Source organism: Podarcis vaucheri (genome assembly GCF_965113315.1).
Source record: "Podarcis vaucheri genome assembly, chromosome: 17".
Classification (NCBI taxonomy): domain Eukaryota; kingdom Metazoa; phylum Chordata; class Lepidosauria; order Squamata; family Lacertidae; genus Podarcis; species Podarcis vaucheri.
This window is the reverse complement of record NC_138755.1, coordinates 4,944,765-4,971,609: the sequence shown is the minus strand read 5'-3', so window position 1 is coordinate 4,971,609 and position 26,845 is coordinate 4,944,765. Positions and strand designations below refer to the sequence as shown.

The 26,845-nt window shown below is 45.6% G+C and overlaps 1 protein-coding gene across 2 annotated transcripts in view; it reads left to right on the top strand.

Moving 5' to 3' along the window:
- Positions 1-26,845, top strand: part of HUWE1 (HECT, UBA and WWE domain containing E3 ubiquitin protein ligase 1) — a 95,748-nt gene that overhangs the window by 46,314 nt on the left and 22,589 nt on the right. The window contains exons 25-59 of one of the 2 annotated variants that reach the window (XM_082205335.1): positions 178-390; positions 3,860-4,105; positions 4,215-4,348; positions 5,047-5,147; positions 7,013-7,207; positions 10,092-10,308; positions 10,483-10,605; positions 10,962-11,196; positions 11,648-11,878; positions 12,011-12,133; positions 12,414-12,509; positions 12,804-13,073; positions 14,339-14,491; positions 15,488-15,615; positions 15,997-16,078; positions 16,331-16,507; positions 16,603-16,762; positions 16,853-17,211; positions 17,444-17,639; positions 18,536-18,703; positions 19,054-19,199; positions 19,568-19,634; positions 19,918-20,132; positions 20,344-20,555; positions 21,230-21,412; positions 21,736-21,908; positions 22,133-22,281; positions 22,710-22,785; positions 23,298-23,396; positions 23,687-23,820; positions 24,180-24,351; positions 24,801-25,029; positions 25,232-25,410; positions 25,921-26,010; positions 26,100-26,251. In XM_082205335.1, coding sequence (XP_082061461.1) covers positions 178-390; positions 3,860-4,105; positions 4,215-4,348; positions 5,047-5,147; positions 7,013-7,207; positions 10,092-10,308; positions 10,483-10,605; positions 10,962-11,196; positions 11,648-11,878; positions 12,011-12,133; positions 12,414-12,509; positions 12,804-13,073; positions 14,339-14,491; positions 15,488-15,615; positions 15,997-16,078; positions 16,331-16,507; positions 16,603-16,762; positions 16,853-17,211; positions 17,444-17,639; positions 18,536-18,703; positions 19,054-19,199; positions 19,568-19,634; positions 19,918-20,132; positions 20,344-20,555; positions 21,230-21,412; positions 21,736-21,908; positions 22,133-22,281; positions 22,710-22,785; positions 23,298-23,396; positions 23,687-23,820; positions 24,180-24,351; positions 24,801-25,029; positions 25,232-25,410; positions 25,921-26,010; positions 26,100-26,251 — 5,883 coding nt within the window. Of the gene's footprint in view, positions 1-177; positions 391-3,859; positions 4,106-4,214; positions 4,349-5,046; positions 5,148-7,012; positions 7,208-10,091; positions 10,309-10,482; positions 10,606-10,961; positions 11,197-11,647; positions 11,879-12,010; positions 12,134-12,413; positions 12,510-12,803; positions 13,074-14,338; positions 14,492-15,487; positions 15,616-15,996; positions 16,079-16,330; positions 16,508-16,602; positions 16,763-16,852; positions 17,212-17,443; positions 17,640-18,526; positions 18,704-19,053; positions 19,200-19,567; positions 19,635-19,917; positions 20,133-20,343; positions 20,556-21,229; positions 21,413-21,735; positions 21,909-22,132; positions 22,282-22,709; positions 22,786-23,297; positions 23,397-23,686; positions 23,821-24,179; positions 24,352-24,800; positions 25,030-25,231; positions 25,411-25,920; positions 26,011-26,099; positions 26,252-26,845 lie in introns of both variants that reach the window. The other variant, XM_082205336.1, reaches the window with a different exon arrangement.

Here is a 26,845-nt window from a genome sequence, read left to right as displayed (position 1 = left end):
AGATGGATGAATTTGGATTTAGAGAGTGTGTCATAGAATCTAAGAAACTATGGAGTTGAGAGCTTTCCATGCTTCACTCTCCATTTGGCCTTGGTCTGGGTGTAGGCTACCCAACCTTTTGTTTTTGTATGAAGTGTTGATTATTTTCTTCCCTACCCTCCTTCTTCTGTCTCCCAGATGAAATTTGTGGAGTCCATCCTCAGCAACAATACAACAGATGACCATTGTCAGGAGTTTGTGAATCAGAAGGGCCTGCTGCCCCTAGTCACCATCTTGGGCCTGCCCAACCTGCCTATAGACTTCCCCACCTCAGCAGCCTGCCAAGCTGTGGCTGGAGTCTGCAAATCCATATTGGTAAGGAGGAGAATACAACATTTCCCTTTCCAGAAGGTAATTATCACTGCCATCAAGTTGGAAGTACACACAAGCCTCTGGAAATCCTACTCTTTAACTCCTACTCCCACCCCAAAATGCATCTCCTAGACGTTCCTGTTGACTGTGTCATTACAGCAAACAGGTCATATTTTTGAAGGGCTAAGAAGCCCTTTAATTGGAGATAGAGCTTTTTGAGAAACGTAGCTTGGCAGAGGACCTCTGCACCTCTCCCAGCATTCGTTGTGGTCATGTGCATAATTTTAGTGTATTGCCAGAGAAGGGCCAGTGTCTCAAGCCTCTGTCACCTGGATGGAGTTGTAGAACTCTTTTGTAGGAGCATGGGAAACCTGTAGAATACGGTACCAGCTGAAGAATTCTGTTTCCTAAGAATCTCAGCTTTTTATTTGATTTCACTGACTGGGGTGGAGTTGGGAGAGCAGCAACAATTTTATGGTTTAAAGAAACGTTTTGAGGGTAAAACCTCAAATCAGAAGGGCTAGGATAACGTTTCTGGGGAACAGAGCTTTAACATTCTGTTTTAGCTCTTGGCTATTCCATATGATTTTCAGAAGCAGAATAATTTATGCTTCAACAGTTTAAACTGCATGATTATGCAAAACAAACCCTGCTGATTTGCTTGGGTTCCAGAATTTATACCAATTGCAAAGTTCAGCTTTTGGGGTTGCGGAACTTGGGCTATGTTGTTACAGAATGCTTAGTTTCTTTTTAGGACAGAGGCCACTCAGCCTTAACTGGTTTTTCTGATGAAACATTTTACTTTAGTTTAAAAGAGCAGCCTGTTCTCTGGAAGAAGCCAGGAATTAGTTGAAGCAATTAAAAGATGTCCGACGGTGACAGTGGTTCCATGTGGTGGCAGCTCCACATTTTGGCGTGTGCAGTAGTATTCATAAACTGGTCATCATGTGGATCTCAATTGCATGAAGTCTCTGCCGGGGCTTAATTTGTGCCAGAACTCAATAAGCTGCAGCCTCATTGTCTGTTGGTTTAGAGTTCATTTCCTTCAGACACTGCACACATCAAGAATGGCCCTAGTGGCCCTAGATCAGAAATGACTGTTTGGAAACAGATTTGAGGCATAGCATTTTCCCCTTAGAAATTAAGACTGGTCTTTTATGCTGCTCCTGCTCTGGTTAAACTGATCAAGGAATAATAAACTTTAGGTGACAAGAACCACTACTTGATCAAAAGCAATTTTAGAGCCCTTTTGCTGAAATTGCTCCTCAGGCAAATCCGCTAATGTTGCATCACCACACGATATAGATGCAATGATCAAGGAAGTAAAAAATCAACAAACCAGTTACTGTAGTTTTAGTAGCAGTGCCAAAAATCTTCTTAATCCTCAAAGCAATACAAACCAAAGCCAGTTTTTTCTAGATAAGCACTGTCAAATTGGTTCCATAGATAGACTTCTTACTTTCAGCAAAATAACCAACAATTTTTCATTTTCCAGCTTTGCATATAGAAGCTTAAAATAACAAAAGCATTGAGGGACTGTTCTCGGCTGATGCTGATTAGCAAATGTACAGCTGCTAATTCAAGTTCATTCTTTTATAGTGTCTGTCCAGGTGACATAGTCTGGCTGTCAAGGCTTCCCTGTATAAACTCTGAGCAATGATGCAGGGCCACCACATATAAAAGTTTAGTAGTAATATACACACTGCTGGAAAGACTCTGCCTATTCCCTCCCCTCAAACAATGCTTGGTGAGGGTTGCAGGGAAAGCAAACAACACCCTTACCATCCTATTTGTTTGCTATGATCTATTGCTTACAAGTCTTTGTAGTCTCAAATAGGCTGTGGCCTCCACTTTATTGAAACCCAGTTCTTCATTTTAACATTCAACATTTGCTTGCAGTGACTGTTGATACGTTCATAAGTGTTGCTTGTCTCCAAAAGACCTGGCAAGTGACATGGTACTTGATTCCTGGATCTCAGGCCATATTAGAACATAAGAGGAATCCTTGTGGCCCAGAGTCCAGCACTCTGTTTTCACAGTGGCCAACCAGATGCCATCCAGTTTGGGTTAGTTTAGAGCATGTGTCAACCGCATGAAACCAAGGTGTATCATTGGATGTGTGCTGGAGAAAGGGGCTTTGTGCATTCATAGAAACAAGACAAAGCTAAATCAATCAGTACTTTAAATGCTGACTGGTGAATAAGCTGTGGCAGCACCTTATACAGCCTTCTGGTGTTCAGCAGTCCATGGTAGCGACACTTCCTTGAAGCTCTGGGTATAATGTCATGCTCGGCTTCTGGATGTTGGAAGGCCTTTTTATGCAGAAGATGTGCATTTATAATAGCGCTTACTGACATGCAGTTGTGTCGGGTCATTCTCAGCACTTGCTGTTTTGTTCTGAGAATATGTGTGCCCATTTGTATACCCATATCATTCCACATGCCCACAATCTCCCACCATCTTTGCTTCATTCAGTGTGCCAATATTACAGGCTTTCTTACCTTGCAACCTGTTTCTAGATCCAAGATTAGCCCAATCATCACATTCATTTCTCTTCAGGAAGGCCAGTTTAACTTTGACAGTTGAGGAGTGGTAATAATTAAACTTGGAAATCCACAGAGTTTACTTGGAGCAGTGAACTTTAGGGGTTTTGTTTTTCTCATTCAGTGTACCTGACGTGCTATAACTTTTTGTAGACACCTGAAGGCAGTCCTGTTTGGGGAAGCTTTTAATGTTTGGTGTTTTGTTGTGCTCCTCTGTATTTTGCTGGAAGCCGCCCAGAGTGGTTGGGGCAACCCAGTCAGATGGGCTAGGAACAAGAAATAAGTTATCGTCGTTGTTGTCATTGTTGTTATTATTATCTACATAGCATCACTTTTCTTACCAGGTCCACTTCTGCCAATCTAAGCAATACCTAAACAGATCAAGGGACCAAAAAGGTCATGTATCAAGGATGCTGTTGTGGCATGAGTTTAAACATCTGTCCCATCAGGGATAAAACCACATAATTTAGATTACCGTGTTCTTTGCAGGAGCTCAACATCTCTATTAGTTTGAGCAGGCAGTGATCAATATGCTGTGATCTCTTGACTTGGGGAAACCACATCTGAACTGTAATATGATCAGCCACTGCTCTTCTAATTCTGTCATGGTAGCTTAGTGGGTGGGTTTGGAGTGCGAGTCTGCGCACTTGTTGCTTAGCCTTGTGTGGGCTAGTGAGTAAGCTGGTGGTACTAGCTTGATTAGTGGGGAAACATTATCTGTATTTAGCCTTAAGTCACTAAATGTTAACAATGTGGCCTTAACAGCTAGAAAAGTTTCCAATATTTCCCTGAGAGAAAGTGATGAATACCTTCTGAGTGCTGCTAGGTATTCAGTAATCCACAGGCCACTACTGTAAAATGAACATCCTGAACCAGAGATTGGTATAGTGGGTGGTTTTGAGGCAGAGATCTGCACTTACTGAGCCTTGTTTAATGGATGTCACTATTTATCTTTTCTACCTTAGACGCTATCTCATGAACCGAAGGTCCTGCAGGAAGGCCTGCTCCAACTGGACTCCATCCTGTCTTCCCTGGAGCCTCTACACCGGCCCATTGAGGCGCCTGGTGGCTCGGTCCTGCTGCGGGAGTTGGCATGTGCTGGCAATGTGGCTGATGCCACCCTCTCAGCCCAGGCCACACCCTTACTTCATGCCCTGACAGCTGCCCATGCTTACATCATGATGTTCGTACATACCTGCCGGGTAGGACAGGTAAGAGCAGCCCCCACACCTTGTTAATGACCCACCTGGTCTGGCCGCTGCTTTCTGTCAGCAGAATGTAGTCCAGGCACTTAACAGCGAGCAATCTCTTCTATTACAGAGTGAGATCAGAGCCATCTCGGTAAACCAATGGGGTTCCCAGTTGGGCCTGAGTGTGCTGAGCAAGTTGAGCCAACTCTACTGTTCCCTGGTATGGGAAAGCACGGTGCTGCTGTCACTATGTACACCAAACAGGTATGGAGCATTAGGTGGTTGAGAGGCTTGGGCTTGGCAGTGGTGGACAGTTTTATCATTTACTCCCAGAATTTGAAATCAGTAGCAGCCAGGTTAATGTCTTCCAAGAAGTCATTTGGCAGACAAGAATTTTGAGGGCTGAAGAGAGCTAAATGTCTTAGTCTTGTTCAAATGCATGCCTTCCTTGGGTCCCTTAAGGAGTTTATGTGTAACATAATATGGTAAAGTAGAAGCCATTAGTACATGCTCCCTTGGCAAGCAAAGGCTACAAGGAGCTTTCTCTTGTCCATCATACCGAGAGTCAGTTTCTTGGGGAAAACTCATCTGTAGATTAAGTGAACTTTGACCCAGATTCCATTTAGCAGCTTTGGAGCACACTCAGCAATTTCAGTTCTTATTTAGCCAGACTTGTTCAATCATTCTAAAAGCTGATGTGGCTAAAATGATCAAACGCATGGGAGGAAAACGCAAGAATCCAGATGGAAATGTAGAGAGGGCTTCATCTAGCCCAAGGAGCATAAACAGCTCAGCACTGACTAGAGAGATGTCTGTGATCCTTCATTTCTGTGCCCCATGCTTGAAGGGTAGTGCATCCCCTTGCTCCATATTGCTAAATGTTTTTCTACGGTGCTGTAGGCTAACGTGCCCTGCCAGGTGAGTGCCACCTGTGGCTGTGTCTTACCTTTCCATGCTTGCAGTTTGCCTTCAGGTTGTGAATTTGGCCAAGCTGATATGCAGAAGCTGGTGCCGAAAGAAGAGAAAGCAGCCCCCAATTCCACCCAGGGAGCCAAAAAAGCAGGTACGAGTGGGAAGCAGGATCCTTATCCTGGACATATTGAATACTGTGGCATCTCTAGAGGAACTTTGATTTTGTGGTACCTATGCAGTGCAACATGAGCATGGTTGTAGAAGATATGTTTTGTAGTTCAGTCGCTATATATACTACATGCCAAAATATAAACACCCTCTAAGACATACTCTGTGTGGTCATAAAACGCTGATTACATTTTACACATTATTCAGGGCTACAAAACAGATGTCTTTAGCAGGGTGAGCACAATTGACCTAACGAAGGGTATTGCATTCTGTAGCATCAGTGCACTACTAATATTTCTGTGATTTCAAACTTCACTGTCTGAGCTGCAGTCAAAACTTTGGTGTATCAATTCAGATTGCCCTGAAGGTTTTTGGTGGAAAACTAAAAGTTTTAATGTGTGATATTTTAATGTATTTTAAAGCTTTGTTGGAAGCCACCCAGAGTGGCTGGGGAAACCCAGCCAGATAGCCGGGGTTGTTGTTTAGTCGTTTAGTCGTGTCCGACTCTTCGTGACCCTATGGACCAGAGCACACCAGGCACTTCTGTCTTCCACTGCCTCCCACAGTTTGGTTAGACTCAATGTTTGTAGCTTCGAGAACTCTGTCCAACCATCTCATCCTCTGTCGTCCCCTTCTCCTTGTGCCCTCCATCTTTCCCAACATCAGGGTCTTTTCCAGGGAGTCTTCTCTTCTAATGAGGTGGCCAAAGTATTGGAGCCTCAGCTTCACGATCTGTCCTTCCAGTGAGCACTCAGGGCTAATTTCCTTAAGAATGGATGCGTTTGATCTTCTTGCAGTCCATGGGACTCTTAAGAGTCTCCTCCAGCACCATAATTCAAAAGCATCAATTCTTCAGCGATCAGCCTTCTTTATGGTCCAGCTCTCACTTCCATACATCGATAGCCGGGATACAAATAATAAATTATTATTATTTTTAAAAGCCCCCTGGTGCCACCTGAATTAGTAAATTGTGTGTGAGGTGTGTGTGTAAAAATAAATAATAAAACTAGTATGGCCCCTGGGGGAGTATGACCCTAACAACCCATTTAGGTTTGACACCTCTGCCCTCCCATGTGCCCTTTGTTGTCCAGTCCAGTTCCTGATTCTCTTGGCTCTAAAGTACTTCACTTGAAATGACAATGTTGTAAGATGCAGACATTTTTGAACCAGTGGGCACATTTGGAATTTTGAGGATGCTGTGGATGCCAATCACAAGATAGTTGCTGTGGGTGTACGGTTTAACACAAAATGTTTGCCTTACCTGAAGGAGTAGGAGGGAAATATATAGATAAAAAAGACAGGACCACAGAATTATGTGAGCATGCCCCTCCCCAGTCAGTGTGGGAAGGAAGACATCTAGATCCATCGTTGATGTGCTCGGTCACAGAAGCTCTTCGCATCTTTCCTCTGGTATCCAGTGACATGTACATGCTTAAGGGGGCATGTTCAGTGTTGGAGAGGCTGAACCAGTCAGGGCAAACAGGCACTCATAAGGAAGAGCAAGCCATGTCTCATGCATTATGAATATTTAAGGATTATTTACTGAGACCTTTGTGGTGCCATAGGAGGTACCCGTGAACAGAGTGACATCTGCTGGCACCACATTGGTGACCCCAATGTAAAAAAATAAATAAATCCCTTTCCAAACTCCTAAACTCAACTGATAGAGCTACATTCTTCAGTGCTTGCTTTACCTAGGACCTTTTGTCTGCACATTTGAATTTATGGACTCTCAGTACCTCCGAAGTAGAATTGTGGAAAATAGGCTGGCAGAACCAGTTTTCCAAGTGATCTTGACTTAGAACTGGAAGAATACAAGACTAGTAATTTCACATATTCTTCTTGCAGATGGTGAATCGGAAGCAGTGGCAGCTGGGAGCATGGAAGCCTCTGCTCAAGGCCTGCTAGAAGGAATTGGCCTGGATGGTGACACACTGGCACCAATGGAAACAGATGAGCCCAGTTCCTCTGATCCCAAGGGGAAGTCAAAGATCACTCCAGCCATGGCAGCCAGGATCAAACAGATCAAGCCCCTCTTGTCAGGTGAGAGCAGGAGAATATTGGGGGTGGTTAAGAAAAGAGACAAGAGCTTAAGCAGAATATGCAGCTGGGAGGCAAAAATTCTTTGTATGCTATTTTGCTCCTTGCTTTCCTTTTTATGCTGAAGTACAAAGAGAAGGCACTGGAATATAACATGTCCCTTCCCTTACTGAAGCTATAAGATGTGTTAGGTTTTGGGTACCCTTTTTAAGAAAGAAAGAATAAAGTATGTCTCTGGAGCTACAGAATTGATTTCATGCTCTCACTGTGGATTTCATGCTTCTTGGCCAGAGGAGCAAGAACAACTGTTGCAGACCTCAGAACACACTGAGGTGGCGGTGGAAGCTACAGTGTACAAAACGATTCCTGCTGCTCCTTAGAGAAGGAAGAGAGGGGCAGTGGTGACGGGGGACAGAGGCAGCAGTGTGCAGAAGAATGACTCTTGGCTTCAGTTGTCTCTACATGAATGCAGTTGTCTCTATGGGAGACGAGAAATAAGAACTTGAGCTCTTAATGCAGGATGGCAAACATGACCTGACGGGCATTACTGAAACCTGGTGGGATGAGTCTCATGACTGAAATGTAGAAATTGAGGGGTACAACCTGCTCAAAAGCAATAGATCAAATCGCAAGTGGGAGAGGCAGCATTATATGTAAGGGATATGTACACTTGTGAAGAGATTCATGACTTGGAGCATGAAAGGCAGGTTGAGAGTACATGGGTAAAAATTGTAGGGGAGGAAAACAACAGTGACCTTACTATGGGTGTCTTCTATAGACTTCCAAGCCGGACTGAGGACTTGGATAATGCATTCCTCGAGCAGGTTACCAAACGTTCAAAAAGGAGAGGTACAGGGAACTTTGGAAGGAAGTGATCATGTCTTCTTGGCTTTTATTACACACAGACAAGGGAAAGCTGAGTGTAGTCAGACATGCACTCTGGACTTTAAGAAGGCTGATTTCAAAAAGCTTAAGGAACTACTGGGTGTAGTCCCATGGTCAGAAATACTCAAAGAGAAGGGAGTCCAAGTTGGATGGGAGTTTTTTAAAGGTGAAATATTGAAGGCACAAAAGCATACAATTCTGGCAAGAAAGAAAAGTGGGAGGCACTTGAAGAAACCAGTGTGGCTGCATAAGGAGTTTACAGATGAGCTGAGATTTAAGAAGGAAACGTAAAAGTAATGGAAGAAAGGAGAAATCACAAAGGAGGAGTATACACGAGTTGCTTGGAAGAGAGGTTCAAAATAATAATAAAAGGTTTCATTGGCTATGTTTGAAGCAAGAGGAAGAACAAGCAAGTAGTATGTCCCTTGCGTGGAGAAGATGGAGAAATGTTATTGGATGACAGAGAGAAGGTGGAACTGTTCAACACCTACTTTGCCTCTGCACCCAAAAGGAAAGTAGTGCCCAACCAGGTGATAACAGAAGAAATGATGCAAGGAGGGAGCTGAAGCGCAAGATAAGAAAAGAGGTAGTAAGGGAACACCTTGCTACCTTAAATGAATTCAGTTCTCCAGGGCCTGATAAGCTACGCCCATCTTGTTGCCCTCCAGCTGTTGCTGGACTCCAGCTGCCATCACCCCTAACTATTGACCATGCAAATGAGCTTGGAGGTGTACTCTCAGAGCTTTTGTCTATAATCTTTGAGAATTCTTGGACAACAGGTGAGGTCCCTGCGGGCTGGAGGCGGGCAAATGTTCCCATCTTCTAAAAGCAGAAAAAAGAATACCCAAGTAACTACCGACAAGTGAGCTTGACATTAGTAGCAGGAGAAGTGATAGAACATATAATTAAATAGTTGGTCTGTGAGCACTTAGAAAAGGATGCTGTGGTTACTAAGACCCAGCATGGGTTTCTCAAAAACGAGTTCTGAGAGGGAGAGTATGTTATAAGGTTGGTGGATCAGGGGAATGCGCTGGACATAGTGTATCTTGATTTCAGTGAGGCTTTTGATGTCCCCCATGGTATTCTTGCAGATAAGCTGGTGAAATGCGGGCTGGATGAGGTAGCTCTTAGGTGGGTTTGTAGCTGGTAACAGCTCCTCACCATCCTGGAAAAAAAGTGGCATGCCACAGGGTTCTTGGGCCTGTTGTTCAACATCTTTATAAACAACTTGGGTGAAGGAATTGGGGGGCTGCTCATCCAATTTTCAGATGACACCAAACTGGGAGGGGTAGCTAGTGCCTCAGAAGATAGAATCAGGATTCAATGTGATTAAGGGAAGTAATAGTCCTGCTCAATTCTGGCTTGGTCAGACCACACCTGGAATGATGTGTCCAGTTCTGGGCATCAAAATTTAATAAGGATATTGACAAGTTGAAACATGTGCAGAGGAGGACAACCAATAGATTATCAAGGGCCTGGAAACCAAGCCTTATGAGGAACGGTTGAGGGAGTTATGTATGTTTAGCTTAGAAAAGAGGAGATTGAGAGAAGATAGGATAGCTTTCTTTAAGTATCTAAAGATGGAGCAAGCTTGTTTTCTCCTGCTCTGGAGGGTGCGACCTAAACCAAAGGCTCCAAGTTACAATAAATTCCTACTAAACATCAGGAAGAACTTGCTGACAGTAAGAGCTGTTCAACAGTGGAACAGACTCCTGCGAGAGGTAATGGACTGTTCTTCCTTTGAGGTTTTTAAGCAAAGGTTGGATACTCGTCTCATTTATGATCTAGCTGAGATGCCTGCATTGTAGGAGTTTGGACTAGTTGAACCTCTCCAGTTCTATGATTTTATAAGTTTATGGTTCTCAGTAAAGCAGGAAATTAGAGATTATGCCAACCCCAGGTGGAAAGTCCTCATGAGCTTCTTTATTTTGCCACAGTTTACTCTACCAAGAGTTCCTGCAAGTAAAGAAAATCACTTCTTCATTCTCTCTCTGTATCTCAGCTTCGTCTAGGTTAGGCCGTGCCTTGGCTGAACTGTTTGGGTTGCTGGTCAAGCTGTGTGTGGGTTCTCCAGTAAGACAACGCCGGAGCCACCATGCTGCTAGCACCACTACTGCTCCCACACCGGCTGCTCGCTCGACAGCATCAGCACTAACCAAACTACTCACAAAGGGGCTTTCCTGGCAGCCCCCACCATACACGCCCACCCCCCGCTTCCGGTGAGTCCTGTCTACTATAAATTGATCTCAAGTTCCACAGTGTTTGCAGGAAGAAAGGAAATTTTAGACTTGGATGCTTGTAAATACTCTTCCTGAGGTGCTGGGACTCAAAGAATACAGTGTTTAATCTTGCAGAATCATCAGCCTAACTATCTAAATCTGTTTTATTTCTAGGTTGACTTTTTTCATCTGTTCTGTGGGTTTCACCTCGCCAATGTTGTTTGATGAGCGGAAGTATCCCTACCACCTAATGCTGCAGAAATTTTTGTGCTCAGGGGGCCACAACGCACTCTTTGAGTAAGCATCTATCTACTGCACCCCACATTTTCTAGTGTAGGAGACTGAAAATTGGGTTTGACGGTTCTGTAGTTTTATGTGCTGTAGTCAAAAAATGAGATTGAAAAACTAAGTCCTCTGTCATCCATTGTTTGTTCAATTACTTAATATAACATACGTTGCTAATGACACTAATTGTGTGGCTGATGGAGGTGGCACAAGGAGTATGTGAAAAGTAGCTTTCAAGTCAGTGGGAAGATCAATAAATGGGGCCCAAATGCGGGTGCATAACATTGTGGAATCCTGTAGGAAAAACATTCAAGTCCAAATGCTTAGAGGTTGTGACACTGTTTGTGTTCATTCCCTTGTTCTTTTAGAACATTCAACTGGGCCCTTTCCATGGGTGGCAAAGTTCCTGTCGCTGAGGGCCTGGAACACCCAGACCTACCTGATGGCACAGGAGAGTTTCTGGATGCCTGGCTTATGCTGGTGGAGAAAATGGTGAATCCCACCACAGTGCTGGAATCTCCCCATTCATTGCCTGCCAAGCTGCCAGGTGGGCAGAACTACCTGCAGTTCAGTGCCCTGCGCTTCCTCGTGGTAACACAGAAGGTGAGCAGCCTCTCCTATCTAGCTTATACTATAGGTCTATAGGCACCATTATACCAGAATCTGGTGCAATGTGACTTGACTGTGGCAAGGACTCTCAAATCATTTATTTTATTCTAATGCTATAGTCTAATAAAGCTGACCTATGTGGTGCTCTCGGTAGTCCTTACAACAAACCTGTTCATCAAACGCTTTATAGAGAGTTCAAAATGCCATATAAATGCTAAATTATAAACATTTAATTTTGTTAATATCCCTAGCCAGGGTTTTGTGTTGCACAATTCCCCGCAAGCACAGAATTTGCTACTTAATGTGGAATGCTGAGAAATCTCTTGCTCTTTTCTTTTTGAATGATTCCCCTCCCCTCCACACGGACACATATTTTGCCACCTTCTGCTCTAAGGAATGTAACCCAGGTAGGACTAAGTTTGCTAATTCTTTCTCCGTGGTGCAGGCAGCCTTCACTTGCATCAAGAACTTATGGAACCGCAAGCCACTGAAGGTATATGGAGGACGCATGGCAGAGTCCATGTTGGCCATTCTGTGCCACATCCTGCGTGGAGAGCCTGTCATCCGTGAGCGCCTTGGGAAGGAGAAAGAAGGAGCACGCAGTGAGGAGGAGGCAGGGCAAGAGGAAGGTGGTGCCCGAAGGGAGCCCCAGGTCAACCAACAGCAGCTGCAGCAGGTAGAAATCAACTTATTATTCCACAAAACAGCACCCTCCCATCCAAAGATACTCCATCCAAACTGTGTCTTCCACGACAGTCTCTTCAGTCTGCATTTCTGATCTTTTAAAAACCTGTCTCTCTCTCTTCAGTTGATGGATATGGGCTTTACACGGGAGCATGCCATGGAAGCTCTGCTGAATACCAGCACCATGGAACAAGCTACAGAGTATCTGCTGACCCATCCTCCTCCACTTATGGGTGGTGTTGTTAGGGTAAGGCCACTTAGCAGCTAAGACTAAGTAGCAGGGGAAGGGCATATTCCTGGGCTGCCACTCTCTCCAGCTTGATACTTCTGAAGGAAAATGTGTACTGCAAGCTAATTCAATGTAGTTGTGGTGGCCTTAGCCAGGAGGATAAGCAGTGTACCCAAATGGTAGTCTCTTCCTACTTGAATTCTGTAATTTAGGCCCTGTAGACTGTTTGGAGAACTGTTTAGTTTCCCTTGCATTGAGTTCTGTAACCTCACAGGGTTATTTCTGTGTTGTATGACAGGATCTGAGTATGTCTGAAGAAGATCAAATGATGAGGGCCATTGCTATGTCACTGGGACAAGACATCCCCATGGACCAAAGAGCTGAATCACCAGAGGTAAAGGCATCATAAGGGGATTCCATAAAGTGCTGGGTTGAAGGAATACTGGTGAGGTTTTTGGAAAGAAGTTGGGAGTGGGCTGGCATATGCATCCTGGAATTCTAAGGTTGCAGAAATGTGGTGAGAACCTGTGGTCATGACAATGTAAATATCACAGACTCAAATTTCTTTGATAATAATAGGACAGCTGCAAATAGCAGAGGAACCGTGCCTTATCCTTGAGGGAGGGAGGCAGGTGAGTCTGTGGTGCTGTGAAAGCAATATTTATAACCAGCCGTTTCTGCTCTCTAGGAAGCTGCCTGCCGAAAAGAGGAGGAAGAACGTAAGGCCAGGGAGAAGCAAGAGGAGGAGGAGGCAAAGTGTCTAGAGAAGTTCCAGGATGCCGAACCTCTGGAGCAAGAAGAGCTGCACAGCTTTACAGACACCATGCTTCCTGGCTGCTTCCACCTGTTGGATGAGCTGCCAGACACGGTGTACCGTGTCTGCGACCTCATCATGACCGCCATCAAGCGCAATGGGGCTGACTACAGAGACATGATCCTCAAGCAAGTGGTGAATCAGGTGAGTGTATCTACCAAGACCACACAATCTCTTTACATTGGGAGGTGTTCTGAACAATACATTTTATGCTATTCTTGCCCTGAACAAGGCTGCATTATCCCAGTGCTCTGTTAGCCTAGGTGATTATCCAAGATGCTCTAGAAGAGGAAAAGGCTTCTTTAGGTACTTAAGTTCACCTGGTTTTCAGGGACAATCTGGAAGACAGGCTGCAAGCATTGGGTTCAGTTAGAGCTTGGATTTGAGATCCTAGAAGATAATGATATCTGAATTGGGCCTCACAATGTGTGCTGGATGACAGGACTCCCAAGAACTGCTTAATGTACGATACATTAGGAAAAATCCAGAACCCAATTGAAAACTGCATGTTTTCTTCTTTGTGTACAAAGCAGGAAGCTCAGTTGGCCACAGAGGCTTTGAGGTAGATGTGTACACACATGGGTAACTCAGTGTAACGGTACAGGTGACTCTCCGAATCCCTGCACGTGTCACTGAAATCTCATAAAATGGGGAGTTGCCTGTCAGCTCAACAAAGCCCCGCTGATGTGTGTGGAAGAAGTTTCTTCCCTGTGCATCAGCTGAGCTGGTCAAGAAGACCCGCTGCCACTTTGGCTCGCGTGAGCCGGAGGCACAGCGGAGCTTTCTGCCTGATGCGCAGGAAAGTGCAGCAGCAGCCGCTTTGCCACACGTCAGCTGTCAGCTGGGAGCCTCAGCAAAGCCCTGTTGCATCTCTGGCTCATCCCCAGAGTCCAAAAGATGTCCCCTTTGGGGAGGGTCTCCTCACGAGCTAGAGGCGCAGCAGGGCTTTGCTGAGGGTCATCAGGTATCTCCCCCCACTTCCAGGTTTCTGGAGCCATGCATATGTGCGGTCACATGTGAATTGAACACATGTAAGCGGGGGGATACCTGAATATACATGCTATACGTCTCTTTTGAAATATAAGCATTTATCTCAGTGGGGAAAACTCTGTTTAAGTAGCAGGGGGGCAGCAGGGAGATAATGTGGAACCCAAGGTATAACAAATCAACAAGAGCATGTCTCCAGGTAGAATTCATAGAGGTCAGTGTTTGATATGCTTAGGTCTTAATTTTAGAAGTTAACTTCCTGTTGCCACCAGATGCCTGTGGAGCCTAGCATCATAGCCTTCTGAGCAAATACCTTAGTGCCATTGTGTTCTGGATGTTCTGTAATGGATTAAGACTACTGTCCAAGAAAGGCTATCTTGCTGATAATCCACTCCATTCATAACATGCCCTTTCTTTGGCAGGTGTGGGAAGCCGCTGATGTCCTCATAAAAGCAGCTCTGCCCCTCACCACTAGCGACACCAAGACTGTCTCGGAGTGGATCAGCCAGATGGCTACCCTGCCACAGGCCTCCAACCTGGCCACACGCATCCTGCTGTTAACTTTACTTTTTGAGGTGAGTCCAAGGAAAGGGGAAGGAGACGTACCTACCCCCCACCAGTTACCCCGTGTCTTTGTTCAACTTTTACCTGGGGTGGGGTTGGAGGGTCAGGACTGGACTTTCAAGCCTTTGAGGTGATGGTTATCATGTTTTCCTATAGTATTTGGATTGCTCTTTACATATAGCATTTATCACATAGCCCTCTCTTGCTGTTTTATTGCTTTAATCACTAGATGTTTTCACTTCCCAAAGTCCAGGATATAGAGCATAAGGAATGTCATTATTTGATAGAGAGAGTGGACCTGATCACTTTAGTTCATGATACTTTGTCATTTAGGGTTTTCCATTGTAACTGCTTAGGCATCTATATGTTAAGCAGTGTCTGTATGTGTTATATAACATTAACATTAATAAATTCATATTTCATATTTGACACTGAAATATATATACAACCACAAAATACTCAACTTCAAATAATTTTGGTGAACACAGCTACAGATTGCATTCTACTAGGCCAGCCTTCCCCAACCTGATGCCTTCCAAATTCTTGCTGGTACTGATGGGAGCTGTTGCTAATATCTGGAGGGTACCTGGTTGAGGAATGCTGTATTACAGCATACAGTTGTGTGGGATGGGGTGATTTTTACAGGACAGTTGTGCTTTTCATTCATTCATCATCATCAACAATTATTATTATTATTAGTAGTAGTAGTATTACCACCCTACCCATCTGGCTGGGGTTCCCCAGCCACTGTGGGCGGCTTACAGTATGTCAAAAAACACTTTAATAAACTTTGGATAAAGAGGTTGATGTATGCTGTTAGATGTGAACTACTCTGAGGACCTGTACAATAGAGCATGCACTTGAAAAGAAAATGCCTCACGTTCTCCCTTCACTTGGCTGTAAAGTGATGATGGCACTTAGAACTTTGAATGTAATGGTCAGTTTGTGATCCGATTAGTCCTATCTGCTGCATGGTTGCCAAGCTCTTTTCCTTTGTTTCCCTGCAGGAGCTTAAGTTGCCATGTGCTCGTGTTGTAGAATCTAGCGGCATCCTCAACGTTCTGATCAAACTGCTAGAAGTGGTGCAGCCCTGCCTGCAAGCTGCCAAGGAGCAAAAGGAAGTGCAGACACCAAAGTAAGCAACAAAACAGGATATAGGGTGGAGCTAGAAAGCCCCAAGCCAGGCTTACCCACACTTTGATATACAGCACCTGGGTTTTGCTTCGGGTCTTACTTGTGAGGAGAAGCTACCAGTTTTGTATTTGTACCTAATGAAATACATAATGGTTTAATGCATAATGGATGCAGTTACTAACCTGGAATGAAATTGGGTTTGCCTCCCTCCTTGAGTCCAGTGTGTTTTTTTAAGCTAGCTTGCCTGGTGGCCAAAAGGTCTTGCTACTGTTTCCTTGACAGGGTTTTAGTCCCAAAAATGGCTGCAGTATCTTGGCTTAGGAACCCGTGCAATATATTTTGTTGGATGCCTTAGCTGATGTAATTAACTTGCCTCCCACAGGTGGATCACCCCAGTGCTGTTGCTGATTGACTTCTATGAGAAGACAGCTATCTCCTCCAAGAGGAGGGCCCAGATGAACAAGGTATGAGCTCAGGGTGGTGGTGTGGGAAATGCAAGGACTGGGAGAAAGGATCCTGGCCACTGTGGAATTGTGAGTGTGCACGGCAAATAAGCTGTGGCATTTGCAATACACCCTGATACAACCAGGCTGCAATCTTTTATTAGAACTGGGAGCAAGTTCCCTTGAACTTTATGGATCTCACTTCTGAGTAGACATGGAGAGAACTGCAGTGTAGGTCTGCAAATGCTAAGAATCTGTATTCTTTCTCTCCAGTACCTCCAAGCCAATGGCAACAACTGGCGCTGGTTTGACGATCGCTCAGGCCGTTGGTGTAGCTATAGTGCAAGCAACAACAGCACCATCGACACAGCGTGGAAAGCAGGAGAGACCAGTGTTCGTTTCACTGCTGGCCGTCGGCGCTATACTGTGCAATTCACTACAATGGTGCAGGTATAGGCGTTGGGAATGTTGTCATGGGTGTTCTCTGAGGTTGTTGGGCACATGGGGTATGGTAGTCTTAACCTCCCTCTTGTTTCCTTAATCAGGTGAATGAAGAAACTGGGAACAGGCGTCCAGTAATGTTGACTTTGCTCAGGGTGCCCCGGCTCAGTAAGAGTATGAAAGAGGGCAATGGACAAGAGCTGGAGAGAACCTTGGAGGAAGGCAAGGAGGTCGAAAGCAAGCCAAAGGAGGAGAAAGCAAATGGTACTGAATATGTAGTCTCATCACTGAGTTACCTATAAAGTAGGAGACTGGAACTTGTAACCTCAGACCTATTTTATCTTCCCTTATCAGATAGCCCTGCTTCTACTGAGAGTCTCACCCTGGAGAAGGAAGCACCTTCAGAAGAGGCCAAACCATCAGAGATTCTCATCCAGGGCCTGACAGAGGAAATGGTTACCGTGTTGATCCGTGCCTGTGTCAGCATGTTGGGTGTTCCTGTGGAACCAGACACACTACACGCCACGTTGCGCCTCTGTCTGCGCCTCACCCGCCACCACAAATACGCCATGATGTTTGCAGAGCTCAAGAGCACACGCATGATCCTGGGTCTCACGCAGAGCTCTGGCTTCAACGGCTTCACGCCTCTTGTCACCCTTCTTTTCCGACACATAATCGAGGATCCCTGCACACTCCATCACACCATGGAGAAGGTATGGCTTGCTTCTGCTGACTTCACCATAGAGAAGGTAGAGTCTTAGAAGCTTTCTTCTGTATAGGTCTTGCACACTAAAAAGGAGACTTGACTCAGCTTAGACAGCATATGGAAAGTGTTGCTGCTTCAGTAATTGCTCAGGCTTCCTGAAATCCCCATTGACTTGTCCAGTAGAACTGGCTTTTTCAATTGCCAGTATGAACGCACATTTTTGTTTTTGTCTGTTTCAGGTTGTGCGCTCAGCAGCCACCAGTGGAGCAGGCAGCACAACTTCAGGTGTCGTGTCAGGCAGTTTGGGCTCTCGGGAGATCAACTACATTTTGCGAGTACTGGGCCCAGCTGCTTGCCGCAACCCAGAGATCTTCACTGAGGTGGCCAATGGCTGCATTCGCATTGCCCTGCCTGCTCCCCGTGGCTCTGGAACTGGTAAGTAATTCAGAACCCTGCTGGTTTTCCTACAGTGTCCGCGCTAATGCTGTGTGCCCATTTGCACATGGAACTTCTTCATAATTTGAGGTAGAAGGAGGTCTGGGTCAGGGATTTTTAGCGGCAGCTAAAAAAGCCAATGCAGTTCTGGGCCTCATCAATAGGAGTATAGCATCTAGATCAAGGGAAGTAATAGTGCCACTGTATTCTGCTCTGGTCAGACCTCACCTGGAGTACTGTGTCCAGTTCTGGGCACCACAGTTCAAGAAGGACACTGACAAACTGGAACGTGTCCAGAGGAGGGCAACCAAAATGGTCAAAGGCCTGGAAATGATGCCTTATGAGGAACGGCTAAGGGAGCTGGGCATGTTTAGCCTGGAGAAGAGGAGGTTAAGGGGTGATATGATAGCCATGTTCAAATATATAAAAGGATGTCACATAGAGGAGGGAGAAAGGTTGTTTTCTGCTGCTCCAGAGAAGCGGACACGGAGCAATGGATCCAAACTACAAGAAAGAGGATTCCACCTAAACATTAGGAAGAACTTCCTGACAGTAAGAGCTGTTTGACAGTGGAATTTGCTGCCAAGGAGTGTGGTGGAGTCTCCTCCTTTGGAGGTCTTTAAGCAGAGGCTTGACAACCATATGTCAGGAGTGCTCTGATGGTGTTTCCTGCTTGGCAGGGGGTTGGACTCGATGGCCCTTGTGGTCTCTTCCAACTCTATGATTCTATGATTCTATAGAAGAGAAGTATGAATCCTATAGTAATCTTGTGCCAAAATAAAAAGCAGCTGGAAAAATCGCAAAGAACTAAGCCCCTTCCCTCCTTAAGTCCCAGGTTCCTTTACCAGTGTTGGCTGCTCTAGTTTTTTTTATTATTTCTCCTTTTGCTCCCCAAGCCTCTGATGACGAATTCGAGAACCTGCGGATCAAGGGCCCCAACGCTGTGCAGCTGGTAAAAACCACTCCAGTAAAGCCCTCACCGCTGCCTGTCATACCTGACACTATCAAGGAGGTGATCTATGACATGCTGAATGCTCTGGCTGCCTACCATGCCCCTGATGAAGGTACATGACAGCCTGGGACAGGATGGGTGGGGATTTCCGTGCATGGGGGAACCAAGGGCCTCGTTCCGCTGAGGAGGATTTCATGTTGCCTGAACAGAAGCTCCTTTCTGATCAGTCCTTTTTATTAAAGCTGGAACCCAGTATTAACCATTTCACTTCCCATCCCCAAAAGACTAGTAATAACGGAGTGCTTTTCTTTCAGCAAGTCTTCAGATCATGGAATTGGGTGTAAGATAAAAACCACACCAGCTTCTTGAAATAAACACTTTGAATTTGCCATGTATATATGTATAACCGTTCTTTGAAGAGACATTGTCAATGGTGGTCATGGTTTCCTTTCCCCTCTCCAGCAGACAAGTCTGAACCCAAGGCAAGCAGTACTAACCAGGAGATGAGCCAGATCCTGCAAGAAATTGGAGATGATATGTACCAGCAGTATCGCTCTCTAACCCGTCAGGGCAGTGACTTTGACTCTCAGACCGGCTTTGGCATCAATGTGAGTCTGCCAGAAGCAAAAACCCAAACTCCACAGTAACATCTATCAGCTGTCAAAATCATTGAACCATTTTTTCTGCAGCAGTATCATAAATCCCATAGCATCTCATTTTTGGCTCTTTTATTTCCTTTTGCTTTTTGAGGTTTTCAGTTGTTGGGGGTTGTGGACTGTTTCTGAAGCATTGTTTAGATGTTGACTGCTCCTCTGATTTCTTACGGTTTGAGACCTCTGTGTATTCCACCTCTCTGTTGCTCCAAAGTAGCAGATGGCAGTGAAAACTGTAGTGCCTTGTCATGTGTGGAACTCTGTTGGTGGATTTTAGGCCATTCGGCACCATTTTGCTCATTGCCTTTGTTCTTCTTCTCTAGGCTCAGGTTTTTGCTGCTGATAGTGCAGCTGCTGAGACTCCCCAGTCTGGAACTCCCCAAGGAGATGGTAAGTCTCATTTTTGTTGATTAGACACAACAGTGTCTTAATGCCTCTCCGGGGATCTCCCTTCAAGCTATCCTGCGATTGGAAATACTGCTCAGTCACTTCAAGTGATGGGACGCCAGTCTCATTTCTCTTAGTTGTAAAGATGGGGCCCCTCAGTCTTTTTCCTGAAAGTGAGATCAAGCTCCATCTGCCATACTGGAACCATATCTCTCCTGAAACTTTGTGGGGAGAGAGGCAGGGAACAGTTATTTCACTGGTTCTCCTTTTCCCTTGTGTCCTACAGCCTCCACTCCTGAAGAATCAAGAGAAAACAAGAAGGATAAGGAGGGTGATAAAGCAGCAGAGGAGAACAAGCAGAAGGCTAAGGGAAGCAAGCCACTTATGCCTACATCCACCATCTTGAGGCTGCTGGCAGAGCTTGTGCGCTCATACGTTGGCATTGCCACCTTAATTGCCAACTACAACTATACTGTGGGCCAGTCTGAGCTGATAAAGGAGGTGAGAAGCCCTGGAAGAACGAAACAAATCTAAGGAACTGTGGATTAGGAGTGGGGTAAATGCAAAATAAGACTTGAGGCCAGCACTGCTAGGTTCCAGAGAAGAGGAGTGAGTTTGGGTAGACTGCTTGGGAGGAGGAGCTGCTGATGAAAGAAGATGACTAGGCCATCCTGGCCTGCTCTCGCTACTATCTTTCATTTTGTCTTTCCAGGACTGTAGTGTGTTGGCCTTTGTGCTGGACCATTTGCTCCCTCACACCCAGAATGCAGAAGACAAAGATACACCAGCCTTGGCGCGCCTCTTCCTAGCCAGCTTGGCTGCCGCAGGTAGTGGCACAGATGCCCAGGTGGCCCTGGTGAATGAGGTGAAGGCAGCCCTGGGTCGGGCACTGGCCATGACAGAGAGTACTGAAAAGCATGCCAGGTGAGCTGGAAGGTGTTGAGGATTGATTAGCACTTCAGAAGAGGATGTTGTATGACAACTCTCCTGTAATAGGTTCCTGTAGCTTTGCACCCCAGCAAAGGTCTTGACTAAATCATGTTTCTTTTTAGTAGTACCATCGTACCTTGGAAGTTGAACGGAAACAGTTCTGGAAGTCCATTCAACTTCCAAAATGTTCAGAAACCATAGCATGGCTTCTGATTGGCTGCAGGAACCTCCTGCAGCCAATCGGAAGCCACGTTGGACGTTCGGGTTCCAAAGAATGTTAGCAAACCGGAACACTCACTTCCGGGTTTGTGGCGTTTGGGAGCCAAAATGTCCAATTACCAAGGCATTCAGGAGCCAAGGTACGACTGTATAAAATTTTCAGGTACAATATTTTGTAAATCAGGAATGGGGAACTTCTGGCCCGCCAAAAGTTGTCGGACACTAGCTCCCACTGGTCCCAGCCAGCATGGCTAATGGCAGGGAGGATGGGAGCTGTAGAATATCTGGAGGGTCACAGGTTCTTTGTCACTTTATTAAAATAGAATACTTGCTGCAGGAAAATAGATCTTTCCTGTTACAGGGATTAGGGCAGGTTATTGCAGGATTTGCTAACCACGACACTGTTCTGGAAGTAAAGAAATGTCACTTTCCACTTTGACACTCTCTAGGCTGCAAGCTGTCATGTGCATCATCAGCACCATTATGGAATCATGCCCATCCACCTCTAGCTTCTACAGCAATGCCACAGCAAAGACCCAGCACAATGGCATGAACAACATCATCCGCCTCTTCCTCAAGAAGGGGTTGGTCAATGACCTGGCCAGGGTGCCTCACAGCCTTGATCTGTCCAGGTAAGTGGCTTATTTAACCGCAAGGAGACGGAACGGAGCCTCCTTCATGATCAGGGATGATGTTGAACAGTTGGTGTAGGGGACAAGTACAAGACCAAATGTAGAAGACAGATACAATCCCTTCCATTAAGATTTGGCCTTAGAAAGTTTTTTTCCCCTATCTCTAGAACATAATTGAATTGGCATATTGAGAGAGCAGGCAGAATCATGACATCTTCCCACTAGAGGTTTCTCTTCGTTCTACCCCAGCTAAGGTTAGCTTTGCTATTAAGACCTTTGTTCATAGTCTGGAAACTCATATGGGCATGTGTTTTTCCTCCAAGTCCCAACATGGCCAACACCGTAAATGCAGCCCTGAAACCCTTGGAAACGTTGTCACGAATTGTCAATCAGCCCAGTAGTCTCTTTGGTAGCAAAAGTGCCTCGAGCAAGAGCAAGGCGGAGCAGGATGCTCAGGGAGCAGCACAAGATGCCAACAGTGGCCAACAAGATGCAGGTATGCCATCCTCAGCATCCATTGTTTATGGGTCACGTACCTCTTCTCTGTGATTTTTCATCAACCTGTCCCACGATAAGATCCACACCTGCCATCCCCTCCTTTCCTTGGCCTGGAATTTTTCTGACTTCCATTATGAGTCTCCACTTACCTATGAGTCTGTCTGCCACTTAAGCTAATTCAAGGATGACTTGAGAAGGTAATATTGAGACCTTGACTTACAGGGGAGAGCGGGGAAGCAGAGGCCCCGGAGGAGGACCATGATGTGGCCCAAGCAGAAGTGACAGATGGTGACATCATGGATGGTGAAACGGAGAGCGATGCTGTGGTGATTGCTGGACAGCCTGAGGTGCTGAGCACGCAGGAGATGCAGGTATTGATGGTGGCTTGCAGGGACCCTGCCTGTATTGCATGCAGGAGGTGGCCACAGGTTTTAAGGCATGGGATGTTGGTGACATATAGCTGGGATCGCTTCCATTCCTGCTTGTGTTGCTTAAAGTTGCAATTTATTTAGGGCTATATGCAGAGGCGTGTGTAAATGAAGACTTGTTGATCACAGCTTTGCTCTGAGATTAATGAGTACAATCTGGATAGCTGCACAAACTGAAATGACCCTTTGCTTGCTTAATTTAGATTGTGATACCTGAGGCTGGGGTGCCTGTCGTATATAGCATGGGACTTGGGTAGAGCACAAATCAGACTTGTTTCAGAAGTCAGGGTGATGCAGCTTGTTTTACGGTTTTGAGACTTGATTGTAAAGAACTGGAGATCACCAGTGTGTTTGTCTTTACCATCTTCTAGGTGGAAAATGAGCTAGAGGACCTGATCGATGAGCTTTTAGAGCAGGATGGTGGCTCAGGGAATAGTACAATAATAGGTGAGTACAAAGCCCCAACACTTTGCCTCAGAACTTTCCTTCAGGATCTCTGGACTCTCTGCCTTTCCTCCTCTGTGTGGCCTCTGAGGGAACCAAATGCATTTTTTGCTTTGCTGTAGAGAATCCTACCTCATAAGACCACTCCAGGTAGAGATCGTCTACTGTTCTTCTCTCTTCCTCCTCCCTGCAGCTCTTCTTTATCACACAGCATGGGTGCTATATCAGACATATGTCCGTGTTGCTTTTTCGCCCATTATAGACATAATCTATTCCTATACAATTATTGGTGGGTGGGGTGACTTCTGAGAGGCAAGAGGCTTGTCATGATAGCTTTATAACTGCCAAGAAAATCGCCATCTGTATATGGAAAGCAGCATCACATCAGGACCATAACGGGCACTCAAAGATAAATGGCCATCAAGTTTAGGGACTGCCCAGAAGGTCCTCTAAAGGGAGAGGGTTGTTTGCTCATAACTTTGCTAAGCCCTATACACTTCCTTTATGTCCTTCAGTGGGCCGAAGTGGAGAGGATGAGTCTCAGGAGGATGTGTTGATGGATGAGGCACCTTCCAATCTCAGCCAGGCTTCCACATTACAGGCCAACAGGGAAGGTGAGGCATTGCCTACGATGTTACATGGAGTCAGTAGAAGTGCCTATAGTCCCTGGAGGGGGAGGGGGAGGGTAAGTGCAAGAGAAGGGTGAACTAGTACGATGCAGAAGGGTTGTTATAGGCTTGCGAAGCGGGAGGAGGGGGAGGTTTCTGAGACCTGGCTTTGTGAGGTTTTGCCTGTCTGGCAAAAGGAGTTTGAAGATAGAACTTGCCAGAAAGGTAACTGGAAGAATCTTCGCTTAACCTGCAGGGGCCAACTCACCATAGCTACACTCTCTAATCTTCTCTAGATTCTATGAATATTCTGGATCCTGAAGATGAAGAGGAGCACACACAGGAGGAAGACAGCAGTGGCAGCAATGAGGATGAAGATGATAGTCAGGATGAAGAGGAAGAAGAGGAGGAGGAGGATGAAGATGACCAGGTAAGGGCATTGAAGGAAAGGCAGTGCAGAAGTCTTTCCAGTGGGTGCTTTATGATCTTAACATAGGAGGCTGTGGGACAGATGTCAAAAATAACGGGGAAGGGGTGGTCACAATTGAGGACAGCATGTAATAGGTTTTTATTGGGGAGCTAATGGGAGCTAGGCACCATGATGTTTGGGTTTTAGATCTAGAGTAATTTATAGTGTGAGAGCCAAAAATTTCCTTGCCTCAGTTTGTGGTTCCAGGTAAAGAGAGTGACTAAAGGTTGGAGTGAGGAGGTATGAAGACTGGTTTTCAGGATGCCATATTCTAGCCGGCATTTGCTTAGCCTCGTGTTTGGTGATAACTTTCCCTCCAGGATGATGAAGAAGGTGAGGAAGGCGAAGAGGAGGAAGATGACGATGATGGCTCCGAGATGGAGTTAGATGAAGACTACCCTGATATGAATGCCTCCCCACTGGTGCGTTTTGAGCGCTTTGACCGTGAAGATGACCTCATCATTGAGTTTGACAACATGTTCTCCAGCGCCAGTAAGAACTCTAAAAACTGGAAAGCCACAGGACATGGCTGATTCTGGGGGGGCTGGGAGCCAGGATGCTAAGCTTTCCCCCACATCCTATGGACTAGGGAGCTGGGGTTTTATTTGAAATGGAATAGCATTCTCTGTCCAGTGGGACGGAAGCATCCACATAATGGGTTGTCTCCTCCCACTGCCCAGAACAGGCAGGATCAGGCAACCAGGCTTTGGCCGCATTCAGCTTCATCTCAGTTCCTTTTCCTGCCTTATCCATGATCAGTGCTGTGCTCTAGCACATGATCTGTTTTCTAGCTCCAAAATGTTGCTCTGAAATTTGGGAGGCTTTGTAATTATGGCTTTGCTGACCCTATTTCAGGCTAGTTCTTGTCTCCAGGGAAATTATATTTGTATGTCTTCAAAGCTCCATCTTGGCTTGCTAACTTTGCCTATTTCTATTCCCAGCGGATATTCCTCCATCACCTGGCAATATTCCTGCCACTCATCCACTCATGGTACGGCATGCAGACCATAGCTCCTTGACTTTGGGTAGTGGCTCCTCCACGACGCGATTGACGCAAGGCATTGGCCGCAGCCAGAGGACCCTTCGGCAGCTGACAGCAAACACTGGCCATACCATCCATGTTCATTACCCTGGCACCCGCCAGCCCAACCCACCTCTGATCCTGCAGAGGTGAGACTTGAGGGAGTGGAGGAGTATCACTTTTTGCCAAAAACTGTAGAATACAGAACAGTGAATTGTTCTGGCAACATCCCAACCCAGTTTGGTTTGCCCCAGTGTTCCCCATAATCTTGTTCTGAGAACTGGGGGACTCTTTTAGAACTCACTACATCTCTGTGTAGGAAAACAAGTGTTCCTTTTATGTCTTCCTTAGGTTGTTGGGCCCTTCAGCAGCTGCAGATATTCTTCAACTAAGCAGTAGCCTCCCACTACAAAGCAGAGGTCGAGCTCGCCTTCTAGTAGGCAACGACGACGTGCACATAATCGCTCGCTCAGATGATGAGTTGCTGGATGACTTCTTCCATGACCAGAGCACAGCCACCAGCCAGGCAGGCAAGTCCTTAAGACTATTTACTAGATTTGTAGGTAAAATCAAAAGGATCAATAGATTGAAATTCTACAGTGGGAATGGCTGAGCCTTTTTGGGCCACATCGACCCTATTGTCAGCCATCAGGGAGCCAAAGTGTAAATATGGGTGCAGTGAGAACTAAAGTTCTCAAGGCCAAAGCAGGACTTTTTGGGAGTGGTTGGTCAGTGACATTTTTTGAAATTTCAATTTTTAATTTTTAAAAAAATTAAGTGGAAAAATTTGAGGGATGCTTAGGAGACTGCAAAAGAACCTTTTGTGAATTAGCAGCCAGGTGCCTACAACATTTTTATACCATTGTGCATTAATTCAAACATCTTTATCAATGGAGTCAGTTCACATTTTCAGCTGTCAGGCAGATGTGGAGAAATGCAGAATGGCTGGCCAACGGCACAACTGTGGGTCTTGAGGGTGTTGGTGAGCTGTTGTATGGATTGGCTTATCAGTAATATACCCTCCACTTTTCTTTCTATAGGAACCTTGTCAAGCATCCCTACTGCCCTGACACGCTGGACAGAAGAATGCAAAGTACTAGATGCAGAGAGCATGCATGACTGTGTGTCAGGTGAGCTAACAAGTAACTTTCCTTGCTTCAGCCAATGCAGGCCCTTCTCTGTTTGGCTCTGTTTAATCTGGTGCTTTTTCTCCATTCAGTGGTCAAAGTTCCCATTATTAACCACCTGGAGGCATTGAGAGATGAGGAACTAGAGGAGCGTAGAGAGAAGAGGCGAAAACAGCTGGCTGAGGAGGAGGCCAAAGTTGCAGACAAGGCCAAGGAGGCAGAAGACAAAGAGCAAAATGCCCAGGTTAGAAGCCCAACTTGAACATCTGTGACCTTTTTTAAAAGCTTGTTGAATGCAAACTTTCAGCAGGGCTGATTTCATCTGGTATGGTTTCCATTATGGAAGCTGCATTGTGACTGGGGTGTGGGGACAGGACTAAGAGTTGTATTCATTGTAGCACGAAGGCAACTGTTAAATTAGCACAAGGCTTTCTGCTTGCACAATGGAACACTCTCCTCCTGGGCATCCCTAAATCTGTTCTAGGGGTGTTTCCCCAAATCCTCCAGAGAAGTTTCAGGGAGGGCATGGGCTGCAAGCGGGGAACGTGATAATGCTTGCACTAGGAAGGCGAATCAGTTGAATATCACCTTGAATATATGCAACTGGGTTGTAAATGAGAAGCAGAGTACCTATAATTTGGAATGAAAATGCCAGCAGACATGTTTAGGTCTTGGTAGCTTGATAAGACAGCAAATCTGTTTTGTTCCAGAGCAAAGACGTGAACTGTTTTTTGGTAAACTTTAAATTATGGCAAGTGGGCTACCTTAAAATAAAGTTGGGGATGTTCATTCACTTAGGTATATAAGGGAAAACACAAAATAGAAACCCCTGCTGTCA